Below are 21,263 nucleotides of genomic sequence, written 5' to 3'. Positions count from 1 at the left end.
GCTATTGGCTCGCACAAACGTCAATCACCCAAATACGTAATTCTATTGGTCAGTGCGCTCCTGAGGGCTGTAGTACCTCTGCGTCGTAGCTACAAGCTGGACTAGATATCATTTTCATTTGGGAGCACATGCAATAGTAAAGTAATTGTTAAATAGCGAGTATAGATGTTGTTTGGTGATGTTGAATGTATTTTTTAGTAACGTTGCATTTTCTGTTGGTTTCTAATGACAGGACGCGTCGCATGGGGCATTTTTCTTTAAGGTGACAGTTGACTTCTTTACCTTCCTGTTGAACCTTTCACCCACTCCTCGGATCATTCACCAACAACAACAGTAAGTTAACTCACTCAGAATGACCGTCTATGTTGCCATGTTGCTCCAAACCGTTTGTGTTAGCTAGGATAGAGGTATTCTCAAAGACATGAAGACGATACAACACCATGGAGGAAATGTTTCCTAAAAGGAAGAGAACTTATTTCCTCCTCAAGTAGACACAAATCACATCAATGTGAAAAACGTGATTTAAAGTTTTTCAATAAAGCTCAAAAGGTAGCTACTACATTACAAAAGTGACATGCAATGCTAATTTTTCCCAGGTTTCACTGTTCACAGCGTCAGTGCTGTTTCCCCACTAACACTGCACTTCTGGACCTGGACCTTCATGTATCTGAACACACTCTTCTTTTCTGTGACCTTGCTCTTTGCAGTGGCGAGCGTTGGAAGGCTCTCCACCAAAGATTCAGTGCTGTTCCTGTGTGACATGCAAGAGAAGTTCAGACCCAACATCTTCCAGTTCACCAACATTGTCAGCAATGCAGCCAGACTGCTTCAGGTTGGCAAAGACTCTCAGTCACACGGCAGTGCCTCTCAGTCGTAAACAGCCTCAGATATATATCAGCTTGTTGTGTATTCATGATTTCTCTCCTCTTTCTTATAGGCCAGTCGTGTTCTGGGCATCCACCCCATTTTGACAGAGCAGTACCCGAAAGGCTTGGGCCCTACAGTACCTGAGCTGGGAGCTTCAGACCTGACGGCTCATGCTAAAACTTCATTCACCATGATGATAGAGGAGGTGGAGAAGCAGCTGCAGGATCTGGGGAACCCCAAGCAGGCCATACTGTGTGGAATAGAGGCACATGCCTGTATTGCAGTAAGTTTAGCTGATCAAATGGCGTCTTCTTTCTCCCCATCATAAAACACAACTTTAAGACAACCGTCGTGGTCGTCTTCTGCTCAATATGTGCTTATGCTGACATCATCAGGCTTTAAAGAAGTACGCGTTTTCCTTTCTTTATTTTGAAATGTGTATTGTAGTTGTATTAACCAGGAAACAACTTTTTGAAGGTGTGATTTTTCTTTTTAATAGCGGTCCCTAGAAATGAAGTAATTAGTGAAACGGCCCTTTTCCAAGATGGTGCATCTGAATGTGTGTGTTTGTTGTATATTTCTGTCAAAATGACAAAACGATGAGCACGATGATGGTAATAATGTGACCGATTATTGTGCCGTTATTCCGTAATATTATTACGGTATGTCATTATGTACCACAGAGCTTCAGTTAATAAATGAGGACCTCTGCTTTTTTTCTTTTCCACAGTGCACAACATATGACCTGCTGGAAAAGGGAATGGAGGTCCATATTGTGGCCGATGCCGTCTCATCCAGAAGGTATCTGCGGATCCTATGTTTTTCCCCTGCTATGTGGCATCGTTATCACCCGCATTAAATCTACATGTGTTCCTGTGTGTGTCAGACTGTGTACGTGTGTTACTACGTTTGTGTCCTCCCCCACAGCCAGACAGACCGCCTGTTTGCTCTGTCCCGGCTGAAGCAGAGCGGAGCTTACCTCACCACCACAGAGGCTGTTCTGCTGCAGCTGGTTCAAGACGCCAGACACCCCAACTTCAAGGAGGTGCTTACTACAGCTCTCTGTTGCACTCCTGAGTTACTTTTGTTTGTTTGGATGTGTCATAAATATACAAGTGTGGCAGTAATGTGCATGTCCTACAGGCAACGTTTGATCACTGACACTGCTTGTACTATTCTGTAGTAAACTGTACTAGTTTGAGGTGAGACGTCATTCTGCAGTGATCAACCCTAAAGCTGCCATCTTACCCTTGTAAACATGCCAAGATTGATTTAATTCTGAGAATGCTGCCAGCATAAGTACTAAAAGTAACACACATATTCTTTATTACAGATCCAGAAGATTCTGGCCCACCCGTCCCCTGACACTGGCCTCCTCGCCTTCTTCAGCGCCCTGTAGGGAGATCATCACCTGTCATCCATAAATACAGAAGTGTACTGCTTCAAACTTGCTGATGAAGTGCTTCAATAAAGTGACACTGCTCTAAATCTGTGCTGCTTTTCTTTTCATGTCTCTGAAACTCTCATGTCTCGTTTGATAGTGTGAGGGTGTGGGCCTCCTGAGTCAGGACAGTTTCAGGAGAACCCAACAGGTTGTTCCTCTTTATTGATATCCTGGTGAGCCCACAGCTGCAGACACTTCTTACGAGAAGCTGAAGAGGAGGGACCAGATCAGAGAGGCGTGTGCAAAGAGTGATGTCACAAAGAGGGAGGGGTGAGTGACGTAATTCTGGTTTAGTCAGAAAGGGAGGGGAAGGAGAGACGGAGAGGAAAAAGGAAGCTCTCCGGTTAGTTTTTGTGTGCATTTCTCCAAAGTTACACAAACTTTCAGAAACCAAAGGTGTGAACAGAGGACTTGTATGGGGATCAACATGCTGAAGAGAGAAAACTGAAGGGAAGGACGGACACCTGTTGGTCAGCAGTCGTGCACAGCTGATGACATCAAATATCAACACTTTTTGAGGCCTTGGGCCTCGAGTGACTATAATGTAAAGAGGTAAGCAAAACACTCTTCTTCCTCAGAAAATAGAAAGTGACGGTGTGATTTACTGCTGTCACATTCATGCAACATCTCTGCTTGTGAGCGATACTTGCCAGTGTAGCACGTAAGTGTCTGAACTTGCATGGTGGAAGTTCAGGAACAGAACGGTTGACAGTGTTGCATTACAGGAAAGGGGAATTAAAGCATTTTTTGGTGATTGTGTTTGTCTTTACAGTGTCCAAAGTAAACGGAGGTGTTGTTCCAGTGCTGCCTCTTCTGATCCCTCGTTCCCCGGACGGAGCAAAAGAGAAACAATGTCCTCCGAACTGGACTCCAGTCTCACCAGTATTGACTGGCTGCCTCAGCTGGGAATCAGCAGCCTGCGCTCAGGGAAGGAGAGAGGAGGAGGCGAGAGGGACAAGAAGAAAGACAGAGGAAGGGAAAGAGGAGACTTTCTCCCCTCTGTGCCGGACCCCTCCCCTTCTAACTACAAAGGGAAACCCCCTCACAGCTATGCCACTCTCATCGCCATGGCAATAGCAGCTGCACCTGAGAGGAAGTTGAGCCTGAATGACATCTACACCTGGATCAGTGACAGGTTTCCTTACTACAGCCGAGCTGGTCGTGGCTGGAAAGTAAGCTTTAATGTAGAACGACAACATATTATCAGTGTATCAGAATAGTAATCACTTTGTTACTAAAGTATAAGTTGTTTGCTGATTTGTTACCAATTATCATATCATCTGCATCACAGGTGGCACACGACTGACTCATTTGATCACTTTGTGTCCTTAACAGAACTCCATTCGGCACAATCTGTCCCTTAATAAATGCTTCCGGAAAGTTCCTCGGCCACATAACGACCCCGGCAAGGTGAACTACTTTTTATGTACTTTTTCAAAGTTATGACATTGTAAACATAAATGTGCTCTTTTAAGATGTATGGGATGGAATAGAGCGTAAAGCTGGACACGCCGACTCTATTTTGTAGGGTTCCTATTGGACAATGGATGGACCTGCAGAGGGGAATCAAGTGAGGGCCCCTAAGCGCCCCTATCCAGAGGAGGAAGAGGGGAGGCAGGATGTATGTGGTTTAACCACTCACTCACTCACTCACTCACTCACTCACTCACTCACTCACTCACTCACTCACTCACTCACTCACTCACTCACTCACTCACATTGGAGGCAGACATCTCAAAGCCCAAACAATGGGGATTTATAGCTTGTTAGTTTCATTTTGTATTTTTGGTGGGCCAACCCTTTAATTGAGTGATTTTGAGTTATTTTACTTTCCTACTGTATTTGAATCCATTTTGCACCATTGCAAATCACAACTCTGTGCTGTTACAGGTTCCTCAAGCACAGGGCACACAAGCCAAGAGAGGAGCCTCTCCTCATCAACCACAGCCGTCCCCCCACGCAGACCACCAGCTTCTGAACATGGAGCCTCTGGCAGCCGTCCAGCAGCAGCCATCCCGCTCTGCCTCTCTCTCTCCTCCTCCTTGCAAGGTTGTCACTTTCGCCCCTCTTTATCACAGTCAAGGTTGCAGCATCTAATCTTCATTTCTTTTTATCTTCACAGCAACCGTCAGCCTACATGCCAGGCCCCATGTCCACTCACCCGGTCCATCATCCATATGTCTCTCCTTCAGCTGGGCTCAAACCTGCTGCCTCCATGACTTCCATCCATTCTTTCCCACCTCGCCATCCACCCGGCCCTACGTTTTCCATACCTGCTGCCCATGTGTCTTCCCCAGCTGCTCCTGCTTTCTCTGAAGCCACGCTGTCCTTTCCTGTGAATACAGTGTCTGCTCCCACTTTCTCCTGCACTCCTAACCCGCCGCCCGTGTCTGTGTCCACTCACTCGTCTGCTTGTGTCGTCCCTTTATCGGTTGCTGCCCCTCCTGTTGTCTCATTAAGCTCCTCCACCGATCCCCCGCTAAGCTTCACCTTCGACGAGATGAACTTACCAGACTTGTACGCGTCTTTCAAGTCTCTCTTCAGGACCATGCGTGAGAGGGGAGGCTCGCAGTGTAAGCACTGTGTGTTCTTTAAATGTATATCCACGATACACACGGACGGCGTGAATGAGCGACTTCTATTATGCTCTTTTCAGCGGATGTCGCTCCCCTGGCTGTTCCCAACAATGACACTACTCCCCTTCACACGCCGACTCTGCTGCCAATGTCTCCTCACCCTGCAACACATGCACCAGCTCCTCCACCTGCACCAGCTCCTCCACCTGCACCAGCTCCTCCAGCTGCACACCCTCCTGAGACCGAGCGTGTTCCACAATACAGTGAGTCTCATATCACCTTATCAACCCCACAAAGTGCTTGAATTGTATAAAAAGCAGCAACTTAACACAGGGAAATGGGTGCTTTCTAAAGTTGCCTTTCTCCCCTCCACTTTAGCGGTGCCAGCCGACTGGTTCAGTAACCCCGGTTCTCTGAAGGAGAGCTTCCGCATTGCCAGCAACCTAGACTGGGCAAACATAGACCTCTCTGGTCACCCAGGTCTGTACTACCAGACTCTTGTTTAAAGGGTTGCTTCACCCAATTCACAAAATAATGTATTTCTGTGCATTTCTGTGGGTTGTTTGGAAGACCATCCTCATAGCTAGACGCCGCTATAAGAACGATTTGCCAGTTGGGTGTTTAAGATGTGTCATTTGCAGCTAATGTTATGACTTTACAAACATTTTATGAGCAGGAATGTGTGATTGATTTTTTTGATTGGTTACTAAAGGCTTTGCCCCTCTTCATCATTTTGAAAGTAAAAGGCTCTCACTTTTTTTCACCAGACCTCTTGGAGAGCATGCGGCAGGCAGAGCTCTGCGACTGGGCCCTGGACCCGGCGCTCTTCACTTCCCTCTGTGACTCTCTGAACCGCTTCTTCAGTCACAGAGGCATGATCAGCTCTGGGAACAACTCCCCACTAGCCCTCGGTGCACCTCACTCCTCACAGGTCCCACCGTTCACCTCCAACCCACCTCCGACCCTCGCCAGCCTCACTCAACCCTCACCCCTCCCTTACGCTCCCACAATCCACCCGGCCAGTGGAGCGCTGCTGCCCCGCAGGGCTGTGCACATGCTGGGACAGGGTCTCCAGAGACCACAGCTTCCACAGCCTGCAAACACAACTAGTAAGACCTGGACATTATATCCAAACAGTTGTTTTATTGTTAACTTTGGTGGTAATTGAGTGGAATTCAGTGAGTCATGTTGTAAATGCAGAAGTTATTTCAAACGAAGAAATCCTTCCGATATGTTGCCAGTCGTTTTGTCCTGTGCTACTATAAGTCCATGTTTCTTTCTGCCACAGCTGGGATGCAGCCTCAGTCTCTGACGCCACGTCAGCGTCCTCCATTGAAGAGTCTGCACAGCAACAGCGAGGAGATCCAGGATGACTTTGACTGGGATTCTCTGCTCATGTGAGCCTCGCCGCCTGTGTGGAGAAGCCATCACAACAGAACTTTTCAGAGACAAAGCCGACTTCACTAACTATGCAGAGGCTGCCTCACTCGAAGCTTCGGGATCAAGTTTGTCACAAATGACTGAACGCTGTATTTCATGGTTGAAATATTTACAATCTCTCACCTTTATTCAAACTCATATGCTGTAATAACTTGTTTAGCTTTCTATCTGCAGGTTATAGGCAGGGTGTTTTTCTATTGGAATTTAGATTTATAGACATGTTCACAAAAGAAAATAAAGTGTACATTTATTTTTGTCACATTATTGTTCTCTGCAGCAGTAAGACAAGGAGCATATGGGATTCAAACAAACAGCAGCGCAAGCATGAAACAAGCCCAACGCACATCCTGTGTTTTAGTTTTATTTCATAAATTCCTTTTGATTTTTTTCCATTTTACTTTTCAAATGTGAATGTTCACAGTCATCACCACACAAAATTCAACCTGACCCAATAAAAGAGATATTTTTCTTGTTGATATAAAATAACCATAAATTCATCAAACTAAATTAAAAGAACAGCATGGAGCATGTCGTCAAGTCCCAGTTATTTTCTTCCTTTCATTCATTCATTGAAATAATTGTCTTTTTTTGTTCTCTTAAAGAAGCATCGGTACGCTCCCTCCCAGAAGGAAAGAGGGAGGAACCTGGTGGACAGTGGTGCTCTGGGATACCTGGACACCAGGGATCCCATAAGAAATATGATTGGGGAAAAAACAAATGCTTCTGATTAACAATAAAAAAAAAAGATGATTGGCAGAGAAATGTGTGACCCTTATAATACCTCATTTGAAATCCCATACAGTATTAATACAAGTGACAATTTTTAAAAACAAATACAACCGATGTCATTTCTTCCTTTCTGAGTCACTGAAATAACTTTGGACACAGGAAAAATGGAGACCAATATTGATACATATACACAGAAACAGGCATTTGCACTATTGCATACTCACAAATGAGCATTCATATTCTCATTCGCACATTGCTGCAAGCACACACACATTCAAACATCCCATCCTTCTTCCTCATCACACCACAGATGTCACAGTTCTTTTTTTTTTAGTTTTGTACAATATTTAGGAAGTGGGGAAAAAAAATAAGCATTTGATTTAAATGGCATCCTCGTGTGATTTGGTTCCCAAAAAATGGATGGGGGAAATAAATTACTTTTAACATTAAATTAAATGAAATGTGAAATATTTGAAACAATTTGACCACATTGTGTCTGAAATGTTAATGCAGGTTTTTCAGTCTGTATCTAACTGACCGTCTGGAGTCGATTAAAATCATCCTTCATGCACCCGTTTCAGTTCAGTGATTTGTCTTCATTCTAGAGGGGGAGCGGAGGACGAGGCAAGTACAACAGTTTCTCTGTTCAGTTGGTTAGTGGCTATGTCGCCTCTCCCTCCATCTCTCCCTCAGTGCAGGATTATTACGACAGAGTATAGTGGCGCTACTGAAAAAGCCTCCTGCTCTCACAGACTTACCTTCATCTCAAGACCGGACTGAAAAAACACAACATGAAGTATGATACAGAACAGGATAAAACAAAAATAAATAGATCTCTATTTCCCACCCACAGACAACCCATAATGAAATGAAAGGAACTAAATGTGGAAAATTATTATGAAATGAAATAATGCTTTTGAAGGAAAAGAAATAGAATTTTTGATTTTTTTCATTTTTTTTCTTTAAATATAGAGATGTACACATTTTTTTTCTTTTAGGACACAAATTGTGTTGTGTTGACGTGGGGGGGGGGGGGGGGGGGGAATGACGGGGGCAGCAGGTACGACAGAGGAGGTTGAAACAGGTGAGCAAAGTAGTGGTGACACTTCCTCAAAGGAGAAAAGGGTTGGTGCTTGCTCCCGTCGTTCCACCGCCTCCCATTGATCCTCCTGCCCCCATCACCCCTCCAGTTCCAGTAGGCCCACCCAAAATCAGCTGAGAAGGTGCTACGCCTCCGGGCCCCAACAGAGCCGAGCCTGGGGGTGCCATGGGTGAGAGCCCACCGTAGGGCATGCCCATGGGGCTAGCCTGCATTATGCCCAGTCCCATTCCTGGAGCCCCCATACCCACACTCATTGGCCCCATGCTCATTCCTGGTTGCACCATGCTCAGCATGGGATTGGGAGGCACAGGGCTGGAGCGGAGGCTGCTCAGGCCAAGCGATGAGGGCTGAGGTGAGATGGAGGTCATGGGTGGAGCCACGCCGAAAGGGTTGGAGGAGGCAGGTATTGGAGAAACCCCCCTACTGGAAATGGTGCTGCCTGGAGTCACTGCCATGCCAGGAGCAGGAGATGAGCCTGAGAGTCAGGGGGGAGAGTTAGGCACAACAGAAAAACACAACACAGTAAGAGTCATTTCATATCTGCCAGTAGAATATGTTCAACAAATCCTTTTCTTAATTTTATTTATCAATGTTTTCAGATCTGAAAACAACACGTCGGTTAATCAATTCGTCAATCAACTGATGATTAATCAACAACTATTTTGACAATCAAAATGTGAAACATTCATCGGTTTCAGCTTTTAAAGTTTGTCATCCGTGAATGTAAGCAATATGTTAGTCAGACAAAATAAGACTGTAGGAGGTGTGTCTTTGAGTTGCATTTAAGTGTAATATGCCTCTGAGCACTAGGTGGTGTAAATACAGGCCGCAGCAAATGTATGTTCATGGCAGTAATCACAGGTGTTACTGACTGAAAACCGTTTATATAGCGCCTGTCTAGACAATTCAGATCAGTTAGCAACTAAAGTAAAAGGCAAAGAAACTATTACAGAAGACATTTGAAGGTGAGGTCTTGGGCTTTAGGAAAATATGACAGGCAGATTTCATTACTGGTTTTTTTTTGTGTACATTTTACAGACTCAACATTTAATCAAGAAAATAACTGGTGGCAATTTGTTCTAGGGCTGCAAATTAATCATTTTCATTAATCACTTATCTGCAGCCTGTACTCTTACTGCACACTCTCATTTAAAGTTACAATCCACTGATTCCACAACTCTTTCCTGTCATTTTCCCCTAATCTCTCGTCAATAACAATTCCTTTAACTCTCAAATTATCATCTGTAGTGTCTCCGCTTGGTAAGTGCAGTTGCTTCTCTTTCAGATGACCTGATGTATCTGCTGTAACTACCTGTGTTCTGAAGAAAGGGGTTGTGCGCTGAAGAGGAAGAGATGGAAGGAGCCTGTGGCTGTTTGGGTTTGGGTTTAGACGACACCAGGGAATCAAGATCCACCAGTGCTGCGTTGGGGCCGAGGAAGGACTCCGGAGTCTTCCGAACAGGAAGTGAAGAACCAAGAGATGACAGGTCAAAGGGCACCGGTGAGCCTGTACTGTCACAGCCTGTCGCAGGGGACCCTCGTCGCTCTGGGTCTCCTGAGGAAGAAATGAAGTAGCATTAGTAGAGCAAATCAGAATATGATAAAGCAAAATATAGAACTGCACTACCACAGAGGAGGATGAAATGTAAGACAAGACAACTTTTGTGTGCATGCAACTGAAACGTGTGTCGTGTAAAATCCCTTTAAAAACATACGGACCAGAACCGCAGTGTGTGTGAGTCCATGTAGCTTTAAGTGTGAATGTACCTGTGCCGTTTGTGTGTTTGGCGGTACCACTCCAGATGTCAGAGGTGATAGGGTCAGTGGCAGGGACAGGCCCGTCCCTTGCCCAGGGGTCTACTGGCCCCCCCGAGGAGGATGTGCTGGGTGGCACTGGGGGGCCCCAGGGGTCGGCACTGGGGGGGGTCACGGCTACAGGGAAGGGAAGGAGACGCAGGGGAGGGGAGGGTTAACACCACACACCTTAGGAGGTACAATCCACAAAAAGGAAGGAGCTGGGCTGGGTTCCAACACTGTTGTTTCTCTCCTTGACCCCTGCAGACCCACTAACGTAACGAGGACATGGTGGGGCAGATTTCCTGTAGCTTCCCACCATGTTACTTTGACCTATGTAATACCTGAAGCTACATGGAGGTAAAGGAGAGATAATAAGCAGCTACTGCATACATTAAAAAGGCACAGAAGGGTAAGAGATACAGCTCTGGTTGAGACAAAGACACAGCCAGTCCTGAGTAGAAACAAGAGGATACAAATCCCTGGTTTAGACATAGAGGGAGAATGGATTTAGCATGCTTGCTTTCCTCATTACATCATGAAAGCATGCAATGTATGAGAAGATACAACAGTATGGTGACATGACAGAAAATGTAGCATGGCTGTAAACAGGAAATGGAACGGTGGAGGGAAGAGGAGTAAAGGTTGAGAGGTCTTCACATCCTCTTTCATCCACAGAGCAGGACAAGCCTTTTTTGTTGTTGCCGAAAACCATGACCAGCATTGTAGAGGCTTACCTGAGCTCCCCCAGGGGTCGACATCATTAACTTTGTTGGACGTCTCTCCCCAGGGGTCTGGAGGAGGGGCTATAGTGGGTGGGGCTCCCCCACCCCAGGGGTCAGAGCTTGTAGGGGAAGTGGGTGACGCTACCCCCCATGGGTCTGTGGTGGCTGTGCCCCATGGACCTGAAGCAGCAGGGGCAGGGACTGTAGGTGGAGGCGAGGGGGCGGCAGAGTCCACAGGAGCGGGAGTAGCGGAGGCCCCCCAGGGGTCCACGGCACCTAGTTCCATCAGAGCGCCCTGTGCAAACAAATATACTATGGATTCATGTTCCAACAGCTGTATTCAGGACATCAGAGAATCAGGAGGGATCATTGCAGACCAGACAATTACATCAAATAGATGGTGAAAGAAATCCGATTGAACTAATATAGTTCCTCGTCTGTGTCAATGTAACTTGATAAAACTGCCACTAGATTTCTACTTTTGCTCTATGTGCACAAATGTCTACAGTCACATAGTCATGTTGTGGTTAGAAGGCTATCTGCAATCATCACAGACACACTAGCCCTTTTCACCCAGCCTGTTCAAGGCTGGTCTGTGTGAAGGTACGGAAGCGGAGTGGGGGGTCGAGTTGTTCCACCGCGGAGGTATTCCCAGAGCTGAGTTCAACTGAACATGCAATCATTATTAAAATTAACGCTGCTATTTAAAACGTCTTAATGATGTCACACATACATCTTCAGGCTTAGTCTTCTCCCTCCTGCTCTCCTCGATGGCCATCTGCAGTCTCAGGTCATCACCTCGGCGTAGTCGCTCTTCCTGCCAATCACACACACTGTGATGTCAGCAACCTGAGACACACAACCTTGGAAAGCACACCACAGGTACAGATTTAGGATCAATTTACAGTTACACAATTTAAGTCTGAATGGGTGGGAGAGGAAACAGAAAACCTGACCTTTAATCATTATCTAAAGTTAACAGAAAATTAACGCAAATCAACCAATCCCTGCATTAAATACATTTTGCGAATTAAAAAAAAAAAATAATAATAATCTTGCAGTATTTTGACCAAACACGATCAAATCAGACGAATGCTTGTTTCAGACAGAAAATAAGCGCATCCAGAACTGCTGTCACAAGACTACCAAAAATAAAATAGAGAACTGTAGAACTGTTGTGGTGAGGTTTAGACTGGGACAGGATGAGAATCCCCACAAACAGAATCCCGCCATGTAAACGCAGTATCGACCAACAGCAGCACTTGAGAAGTGGGAACAGCTACAAAAGCAGCTGTGGTTAGTTTGTTGGCTGGTTTTAATCTGCTTATGCTTCACTTGTTTATAATGCTGTGCATTAGAAAAAGGTACCAGTCCTTTAGTTCAGCACAGTTGAAACAAAAGTTACAATAAAGACAAGAAGTGGGAATGAAACGAGGTTCACTTAAGCAATATCAATCAATCAAAAATGCCTTGATCACCCCTGATCTGGCAGGTTGTCCCACAACATCCCTAACTTGCCACATTTACCCTAGGACGGTCACAACAACTGCAATATTGGAATACTACGCTATTAACAAGCTAACCGCAGGGGAGGAAAGCAACCCGCATACATAAGTGCCATGTTCAGGTTTTTTCTCTTTTTGAATTCCTTCCTTCCTTCCCATCATCCAGGGAAAGTACTCTACCTTGTGTTGACAAGTTTACTCCTTTAAAACACTTGTGTTCGGCATTTAACAACAAAACTGATTTATGTAGCACTAAAATCAGGATAAATTATATCAATAAAATAAACAAAATAATGTTATTATGTTGAGTCAACCGTTATCACCGTAGGGGGAAATTCCTTCACCGAGACAACCCTATTTCATTCGGCCTCTTTATAAGGAGGATTGACAGACAGCAACACACTGACCCATGAGGAAACAGGTCATCTCTGCTATAGAACCAAGCAAGTCGTATGCTTTGGGCCACAAAGCAACATAACAACGGCATTCACCTTCAAAGTGGTACAGTATGTGCAGGCTTTTAATCACTTGCATATAACAGGCAAGACATCATCACTCAGTGAACACAGTACAAATACGTTACAACAGCAGGAGATAGGTGTAACAGGTTTAGGAAAAGAGTGCAATTCAAATCAAGACTATTGTTGACAAAGCATGCAGGAAGGAAATAATAATCAATGCTTACAACCAGTCTGTGTTTAATTTAGTCAATTATGATAAATATTTGCCAATGCCATGCAGATGAACAATCAAATTAGAGCTAATCAATTCTTTGGGTGTTCACTTTTAAAAAAGGATTTGAAAAGCATCTATGTCTCACATGTTTTATGGGTACCATAATAGTGAGCTGAAGCCAACTAAATTATCTCAACCAAATTACTGCTGTCTAAAGAAAATTTGTATCTTGAGGAAAATGACACATGACAAATATGTGCATAAATCAATTGATTGATCAACACTCCATGTGTTTGAGAAATTCCAATTGAGAGAAAGACAGATAGTTGATGACTGGACGGCCAGTGAGCTGGGCACACTCTCTGCCCCTGACCTTTTGTTGAGCCTCTTTGCTGAGTGTGATTGCATAGCGGAGCTCTGCATCCTCCAGAGGGTCCTTGCTAGTCTGGGGGAGGTCAGGTGTTACATGGTGAAAGCAAAGCTAGTAAATAATAACAGTAATATCCCTCTGTGCATGCAGATGCTGCAACAGACCGGACAAACTGCAAACTGAGCTTAGTTGTAGTTATACTTTAACCTGTATCTTAGCGAGCAGTAACATAACTGTGCCTGCCTTGGATATGTTGCTTTGTGTTACCTGCTCTGCCTCTTCTTTACTCATGGCCAAAGCCAGCTGGAGCTGCAGATCTTCCTCTCCAGTGCTTTGGGGCCAGGCCTGCTCAGGGTCTGCCCCTCCAGAGTGGGAGCCCACTGACAGGCTGCCCCCCAGGCTGGGTGCTGAGGGAGCTGAGGAGGCTGGAGCAAAAACAAATAAGCATATACATGGATGTGAGCTTGTCTAAGGCTTTCAAACATTCCATATCATACTTTATCATTCTCAATGGAATCATATCCTGATAAAATCATCATCAAGATATCAGGACACAAAATGTCTACATTGATAATAACAAGCACATACTCACTCAAACATGTGCAGGGTTTTTTCCTGCATAGAGAATTATGAGGAGGCCGCTTCTGTCAAAATTTCAGGTGCTGCTAAAACTACCCACGAGGAGAGAGTCTGTCTTTGGCTGCACAGCTGGACCGCAGCAAAGGGGCTGCGACAATCTTTTCACTGATAGCATCTTGCGATTCCAACAAAACTTGTTTTCCCTCCCGTTTGAAGTTTTAATAGTTTTATGTGTCCAGCTGGCGTTTAGAAATGCTTTTGCAAACAGCAGTCATTTGTGACAGCCACTACACGACAATGCCAGTGTGCGTGTGTTTACAGTGGAATATAAGGACATAGCGTGGTTTAACAGGTATTTCCCCCACTTTATCAAATACAAAGGTTCAAACAAACGTAAAAAGTGATATTAGTTCATAACAATAGCCTACATTTGATAACATGACTACCGCATATACTACTGATAAAAGCAAATTAAATTAGGAAGTTAAATAATCAAAGCAAACTAGATTTAAAAAGCCATAGGCTGTCTTAAAAAAAGTGTGTGAGGGGATTATTTTACTTTTTTTAAATTATTTTCTTGGCAATGGAAATAAACACTTTAAATGCAGGAATTCACCTTCAACTAAATTTTTATTTACAAAGACCGATTTTATTAATTTGCCTCAAAAGACTTAAAATCTCTATAACATCCGGTTTGCCTGGAGAATAAGGTCCCTAAAAAATGAACATGGGAAAAAATATAAAGACGCCACTGACTATGCAATTAATGTCTTACTCTTCAATCATGATGCTTAAGCTTGAGCCAGTTGAAGACACACCATGCATATGTGTGCACATGATCAGGATGGTACCACCTCTGTCTCATTTCGAGCCAGGAAAAACCCTGATGTGGTCATTTCATATAAACTATTTATTAATTGAATTGCCAGAAAACTACTATATTGTGATATACATTGTTGTTAAGGTATGAAATGACCTATGTGGGTATAGAAGGTTTTGGCCAGCCCTATTATCAGCTACTCGGAGCTAGAGGCCCTTCATGTTGTTGTTAGCCCACCTTTCTTTCAGTGTGTAATACTGTAACTTTGAGATTTGGTTGAATATTAAAATGATTTGTTTCAAGTACCCATCTCACCACTGGAGGTCTGTGCCATCTTCTCTTTGGTTTTGAGAGCATGGATCCTCTCCTCTCTTAGCCTCTCTTCATCTTTCAGCAGTGTCACCAGCTGTTTGGCTTTCTCTCGCACATTCACCCCCTGGAAAAATACAGGTATTCGCACACAATCACATGCTGAAAAGTAGTTTTTACACTGTACACCAAACAGTTTTGGTTATCAACAACTCATGAAGACTTTACTGGCTGGCTTTGTTTGCACAAGAGGTCAACAACTTATTAGAAAATGTCCTTGAATGACACACAAGCGGCATGTTTGACAAAGCGGGCCTGCATTCCACAAAGGTGGACCTTACTCGCTAAACACTTCAACTTTATATGTGGCTTTGTGTGCATGGGTGTGTTTTTGTACCTGGTCTTTGCCATCCCTGTCTATGAACTGAAAATCCTTGAGGGTCTGGACTGCGTATATATTCTCTCGGCACTGTTGGGCAACACGCTCTGAACCTGTCTTGATCAGGTACTCCATAAGAGTCATAGCCTGATGAACACACACACACAATATATAATTCATACATTTCATAAAACCAAAAACACTCAATAGTTTACTGTGTATTAGGCAGAACATTGAGATATAAGACACTTCTGGAGCTTCATAATTCTGCATCCTCACTAACCAGTGAAGGGTTGCACAACAATTATTCCCAACTTCAGCACAAACCTTATATACATGTCTCCAGTTCTTGCCGTGGTCATTGAGGCGCTTCCACACCATGCTCATGATTTCCGAGAAGGCCACAACATTGTAGGTCAGATCAGCGATTTCTGACATCAGCGAGCTGCTGGGGCCCCATGGATCATTGGATGTTGCCTCTCTAACCTGGACAACAACACAGTAGGGTTGTCAAAAGTATCGAAACTCAAAAAAGTATCGATACTAAAATGTTGTATCCGGATACGATACTCATTTTCAAAAGTATCGAAATTAAGTTAATTTAAAAGTTAAAGTTAAACAACCTCAAAATATTGTTCCAATTGTTATTGTTTATTTTATTTATTTATTTTTTGCACTACCTCAGACCTGAAACTTGTTATTTTTGCATTTTTTTTGTTAATAAAAATATTTCTTTTAAATTTTGGGGTCTTTTTTTCATCCTTGTGGTATCGAAAATGGTATCGAGTATCGAATATTTTCCTGAGTATCGGTATCGAGTTGAAAATTTTAGTATCGTGACAACCCTACAACACAGCAAGGGACGAAGTTAAAATTATTTTCCATCCTAACTGTCCGTGATAAGAATAGCTAAGGCCCAATAGGATTTGATGGTCCACAGTGTTCCGAGGAGCAATGCAAACTCAATCACAACACAATCCGGAGAGAGACAAAGTAATGAACAGATAATTATAAGATTTAGCTCATTATATTGAACGAGGGGATAGAGTGAGGAGGTTGCTTCAAAAAGATATTAGATCATCAGCAGGTACATTATGTCATATGTGCTGCAGAAATACATGGACTACATTTAGCAATAGACATATGGAGGATGTGGCTGAGATAAAACTGAAAGACTGTACTGAAGAAGAAAAGACAGATAAGCAGAGAGACACACAACCTTGATTTCAGCCTCTGAATAGTTGTGGACGATGTTCTTTACTTGTCGCCGTAGCGATGAGGTCGACATGGCAACGGTCTGGCCGTCGAGTTGTGTTACAATCTGAACAGCAGATGGAGAAGAAGGACTGTAAAATATAGTTAATGCAAAACAAATAGCGACGCGGGGCGAAGAACATTGTTATTTCATACAAAGACAAACAAAAAAAGAGTCACCATTACTAAAAGAAAAAAGAAAGTGCAAGAAGACAAAGACTTAAAAGAAGATGTATGCAATTGCAAGAGTTTGAATAAAAGAGTGGGAGACCTTGAGAAGAACAATCAGAGTGTGAAAGATGGTGTCGAAACCAGAGATCAATCGGAAATGTGATTGCTATCTGTGACTGTGGTATCAACAGAGGGAGAGAGACAGTGTCATGCACACCTTTTTACACAAGAATGATGCAGAATAAGGGTCTCTCTTGTTCGGTTTTTCTGGCTTGTGAGCCACTCATTCACGGCGTGCTATGTCTCAGTTTGACTGTTTCTCCCCGTGGCAACATTGGGTCCCAAAACCTCGGGCGTAGTGAGATGAAAACTATGGAGCAAGATTGAGATGAACATTAACAAAGAAGCCATAATCACAGAAGAACAAGCTAAAACGTTATGCTTGGTCTGATTCTAACACAACCATTAGAAAATAAGGACAAAGCAGATACTGAGCTACAAAAATCAAAGGACCTGCTGCTGATCCACGCATGCCTTATAGTCTCAGATACAACATATGAGTTAATTACTTCATCTTGCATATCAAAATTAAGTAATTAATCCCTTTCTATTCTCTAATAATAAGAGTTAAGAATACTCTTGAAAAGATGAGACCCAGAAGAGGAAAAAACATCTTTCTCATACTTCACAAAATAACATCAGTTGACAAACGTTCCAGTGGGACTAAACGTTCCAGTGGGACTAAAGGGCTGATTATGCTTCCGCGTAGTGATAACGCAACAGCGACGCAACGGCCACGCAGTTGCTTGGAGACCGTGATGGTTCTGCGTTGGGTTTACGTGTCGAAATGCAATTCAACGCCACACCGGGAAAGGGCGCTATGTTTTTTGTAAAGACTGACCGACCGACCGAGACTCTTGGCGTATATCGTCGTAGCCTCGTTATAGCCTATTTGTTTACTTTCCGTCTTTAAACGTCCACAATTTTTCAGAACTTGGTGTTTTATTTCTTTGTGCAAAAGCGAGAAGGTGCAAACAATAAAACGAGGTGAAAACAATAAAAGTAGCCTTTTAAAAGTTTAAATGGCGGTGTTTATGAGTGGAAACCGGATAGCGGTCTCCAGCGGATGTAGTTAGTGGACCAATCACAGCCAATGCCGCTGCGTTGGTGTTGCGTAGGTGTTGCGTCGCCTCGACGCGCGTCGAGGATTTTTGGGAGGCACACGTCAGGCCCTTGCGTTGACGTAAGGGGGGTCCGCAAGGACGTAAGGGGTCCGCAAGCCCCCTTGCGTTGTGTCGACGCGGAAGCATAATCCAGCCTTAACAAAGAATAAGACATGTGGTTTAAGTTCAAGTACACATTTCAGTCTTGTGATTCATTCATGAGCCAGATAGTTATCTTATAATTAAAATAACGTCAGCTCACCTATAGCTGTATATCAGGGTAAAGCTATGCAACAGCAGTATTAAATATATATTTCTGAAAAGAAACTGAAGTTTGAATTCTGCTTCTTGCTGTATAATATGTATCCATTTCCTTAATTTCAGGTAATAATATTCCATATGATTAGATTGATTGAACTATAAACTGTTATCTTGACTTCATATAACCAGGCTGTAACAAAGCTACTTAATAAGACACCAGGTACAAGGGTTTCTTTGATCATACAGCTGTTAAGCTTTGAAATAACATACAGGAAAGAGAATAATGTTTTATCCGATCAGCCATTAACAAGAGATTTGGTGTAGAGTGAGTTATCAGCAAAAAACTGGATGATTGATCAGTCTAAAAATCAAACAAACATTGTCTGGTGCAAAAAAAACACATTTTCATGTATACCCCACTGGTAACAGGGTCTTAAATATAAACATCATAGAGTCCTGTCTGCTTCTGCTGCTGCTGGTGTAATGGCATGCGGAAAATGACTTTGTGACACAATATTGGACCCCTCCGTAGCTGCTGAGCATTGTTTGTATTTGATTGCTTACTCAGGCTGAAACATTGTTGCTGACCAAATGCATCCTTTCACTGCCATAATCTGCATTTTCTCACCAAATAAATGCCATCTCAGCCCATGTCACAAAGCAACAGAGTTGGGCAATAAACCAGACTGACATTAGAAGTAACTCATTTTTTTTTTTTTTTTGGCTCTTATGTTTATAAATCTCACCAGGATTGCTTGTAAGAGCCAAACTGAGCCGTAACCTTTGCTGTAAAAAGAAAATTCAATCAGCCATTCATTATATCCAGTTATTCTTCTACATCCAGTTGGGACATGTTTTTCTCTTCATGTGAACTAAATGGAAAGAGGGGAAGTTTCAGCATGTTCAGTAAAAGATATTAAAATCATCTTTAAACAGTGCTTGGCCACTCCTTCAACTGCCATCTCTCAAGGATCAAAGGGAGGAGGGCACAATCTTTTTTTGCAAAACAAGATTATAAATTCATCCAACCCACTGCATGACTATTCCCTCAGACCAGGAAAATGAGCACTGGTAGGCAACCAGGTAACCACGCTGCTGGTCCCATTCCCCCAGCCTCCCGGCATACTGCACTCTAAACAGTGACAGGCTAGTATGCAGACTGACCTCTTCACCGTGAACCGTGATAGGCATGAAAATGTGCAATTGTTAAAATGTATTTTTAAAGTGGTTTGAGTTCATTCTTGTTTTAGCAATGTAAAGAACAATGCATGTTAGACCTGTTTCTTATGGTCTTAAATAAACAAACTTGCTGTATGCCCATGGACTGCTTTGAACACTCAAAAGGATGAACAACAAGAATAACAATGTTTAGAGAATATGCATTTGGACGTTACTATTTGTTAAACAATAATGACAACAGTGTTGTGTGATGTTAACGTCTTAAATGGGCGATAAGCATATACTCATGTCATTATTTAGATTTGTAGGTCAGACAAATACAGACCATGTTGCATAACTGAACATAAGGCAACTATTGCAAAAGTGAGTTCAGAGCCTCCTGAAGCTCTGTACCAAAGTTCAGACACATCAACTAACCTTTGATAAGGGTTAGACATAACGTGCCCTTTGTCTCTCAGGTTGTCCCAAATCTCTAGACAGTTTGAGAACAAGGATCAGGTTTCATTAGTTAGATTTGAATCCCTGCTGCTCTAAAATACACGAGGGACAGGACGCACACAATCACTTTATCGTATGCCATGACAGGCAGATGCCTCACTTCGATCAGCACACGGCTAGCTAGGTCGAGCTAACGACTGACTGTTCATGACCTGTTGATGGCTACTGATCAAGTACCAGCGAATCCGTTACCGCCTCCGTTATAACGTGTAGCGTTGCACAGATTAGTAACAAGGCGAAGACTTGCCGTTAAACCCGAGCTGAGTATTCCTCCTATCACTTGCATGCAGTTGACGGACCCATGAAGAAGTTACCCACACCCAGCGCGTCAACAGATAACCGTTAACTCAGCGACACAACCGCAGCTTTTCATAACAGCCAAGTTAGCTGGCTAACGAAATGTAACATTAGTGAAAACAGACAACCACAGACTGACAAACCGTTAACTTACGTTAGGTATTAGACACAGAGTCAACATTATACAGCGGTGCCAGGAAATGTGTATGTGAAAGACAAGTTTACGAGCACTTACTGAGTCTAATTAGCCAACAAACGTTAGCTGTCATCTGACACAATTAGCTTAAATTAGCCACTTAGCAGGCAAACCCTCCCAATCTCACGTCCTTCTCCTCCTCAAGATAATCGAAACTAGTTGGCTTCACTTTGACACCAAATGTGTGAATAAAGTGTGGGTAAAGTGTGAACAGGGGTTCAGGAGGGTGTAGCTAGGAACGAATTGGCAGTTAAACTAACGTCAAACGACATGCGATAGTCTCATCACAACATCAAATCGCGCCAGACTAGAAGCGGACGGTAAGGTTCTCTGCCAGTCAGACTGAAGAAATAAATCACTTGCTGCTCTGTTGTTGCTGCTGAAAAAGATTAGCCAGCTAGCAAGCTAGCGGTAAGCTAGCTAGCTCGTGCTAGTTAGTTCGCAACAGGACTGCTAGAATGTACACGCTTTAACAAGGACACGTCCTGTTTCAGGACAATGTTAAATACACACGTTCAGTTCACAGGCCAAAATGTCAAGACACATTGACGACACACCACAATAAAAAGTCAAATCAAGTGTGTACTGACCCTGTTGTAGCTTGAATGTACGAGGAGATGGCCGAATTTCCGCTTCCGTTCTCGACTACAGGAAAGACCGCACCCCCTGTAGCTTTGTGTTCCTGGGTGGTAGTAGAAGACTCATGAATAATGAATTACACAGTCAAAATGAAAGTCCCAAATGAAAAGATGCACACAACGAGTTTTGTTAATTTTGTTGAAGCCTTCAATAGAGAGAGAGAGAGAGAGAGAGAGAGAGAGAGAGAGAGAGAGAGAGAGAGAGAGAGGGAACTTTTGATTGATTGTCTGCAGTGAATTCCTTATTTATTCAAAAACCACCCACTGTCCATGTCAGGGAAATCACATTCTC

General features: G+C 43.4%; 3 protein-coding genes across 8 annotated transcripts; 2 read left to right on the top strand and 1 right to left on the bottom strand.

The window, feature by feature from the left end:
* Positions 1-18: 18 nt before the first annotated feature.
* isoc2 (isochorismatase domain containing 2) lies at positions 19-2,359 on the top strand. 2 transcript variants are annotated; one of them, XM_084026456.1, is made up of 7 exons: positions 19-136; positions 233-333; positions 708-832; positions 938-1,150; positions 1,598-1,668; positions 1,795-1,912; positions 2,201-2,359. In XM_084026456.1, coding segments are annotated over exons 2-7 (594 nt in total). In that variant the 5' UTR covers positions 19-136; positions 233-332; the 3' UTR covers positions 2,267-2,359. The 2 variants fall into 2 exon arrangements, with proteins under 2 accessions (XP_083882582.1, XP_083882583.1); XM_084026457.1 differs by having other exon boundaries at positions 124-141.
* A 232-nt stretch (positions 2,360-2,591) lies between these two features.
* On the top strand, positions 2,592-6,857 carry foxj2 (forkhead box J2). The gene is made up of 10 exons (XM_084026454.1): positions 2,592-2,863; positions 3,084-3,483; positions 3,647-3,721; positions 3,840-3,932; positions 4,202-4,360; positions 4,434-4,884; positions 4,968-5,150; positions 5,266-5,367; positions 5,655-5,996; positions 6,176-6,857. The coding sequence occupies exons 2-10, from the start codon at positions 3,163-3,165 to the stop codon at positions 6,286-6,288; spliced, it is 1,839 nt and encodes a 612-aa protein (XP_083882580.1). The 5' UTR covers positions 2,592-2,863; positions 3,084-3,162; the 3' UTR covers positions 6,289-6,857.
* epn1a (epsin 1a) lies at positions 6,673-20,944 on the bottom strand. Of its 5 annotated transcripts, none has more exons than XM_084026448.1 (12): positions 20,924-20,944; positions 16,534-16,635; positions 15,642-15,800; positions 15,333-15,461; positions 14,933-15,062; positions 13,495-13,652; positions 13,231-13,302; positions 11,411-11,494; positions 10,690-10,972; positions 9,926-10,090; positions 9,471-9,713; positions 6,673-8,633 (listed from the first exon to the last, which is right to left on the bottom strand). In XM_084026448.1, the coding sequence occupies exons 2-12, from the start codon at positions 16,600-16,602 to the stop codon at positions 8,167-8,169; spliced, it is 1,959 nt and encodes a 652-aa protein (XP_083882574.1). In that variant the 5' UTR covers positions 16,603-16,635; positions 20,924-20,944; the 3' UTR covers positions 6,673-8,166. The 5 variants fall into 5 exon arrangements, with proteins under 5 accessions (XP_083882574.1, XP_083882573.1, XP_083882575.1 ...); XM_084026447.1 differs by lacking the exon at positions 20,924-20,944 and adding an exon at positions 16,957-17,098; XM_084026449.1 differs by lacking the exon at positions 20,924-20,944 and adding an exon at positions 16,957-17,098 and having other exon boundaries at positions 14,942-15,062.
* Between the last annotated feature and the right edge of the window lie 319 nt (positions 20,945-21,263).

The sequence above is a fragment of the Eutrigla gurnardus genome, assembly GCF_963514095.1.
Source record: "Eutrigla gurnardus genome assembly, chromosome: 14".
NCBI lineage: Eukaryota > Metazoa > Chordata > Actinopteri > Perciformes > Triglidae > Eutrigla > Eutrigla gurnardus.
Note: the sequence above shows the minus strand (reverse complement) of the source record. Positions and strands in the feature narration are given on the sequence as shown.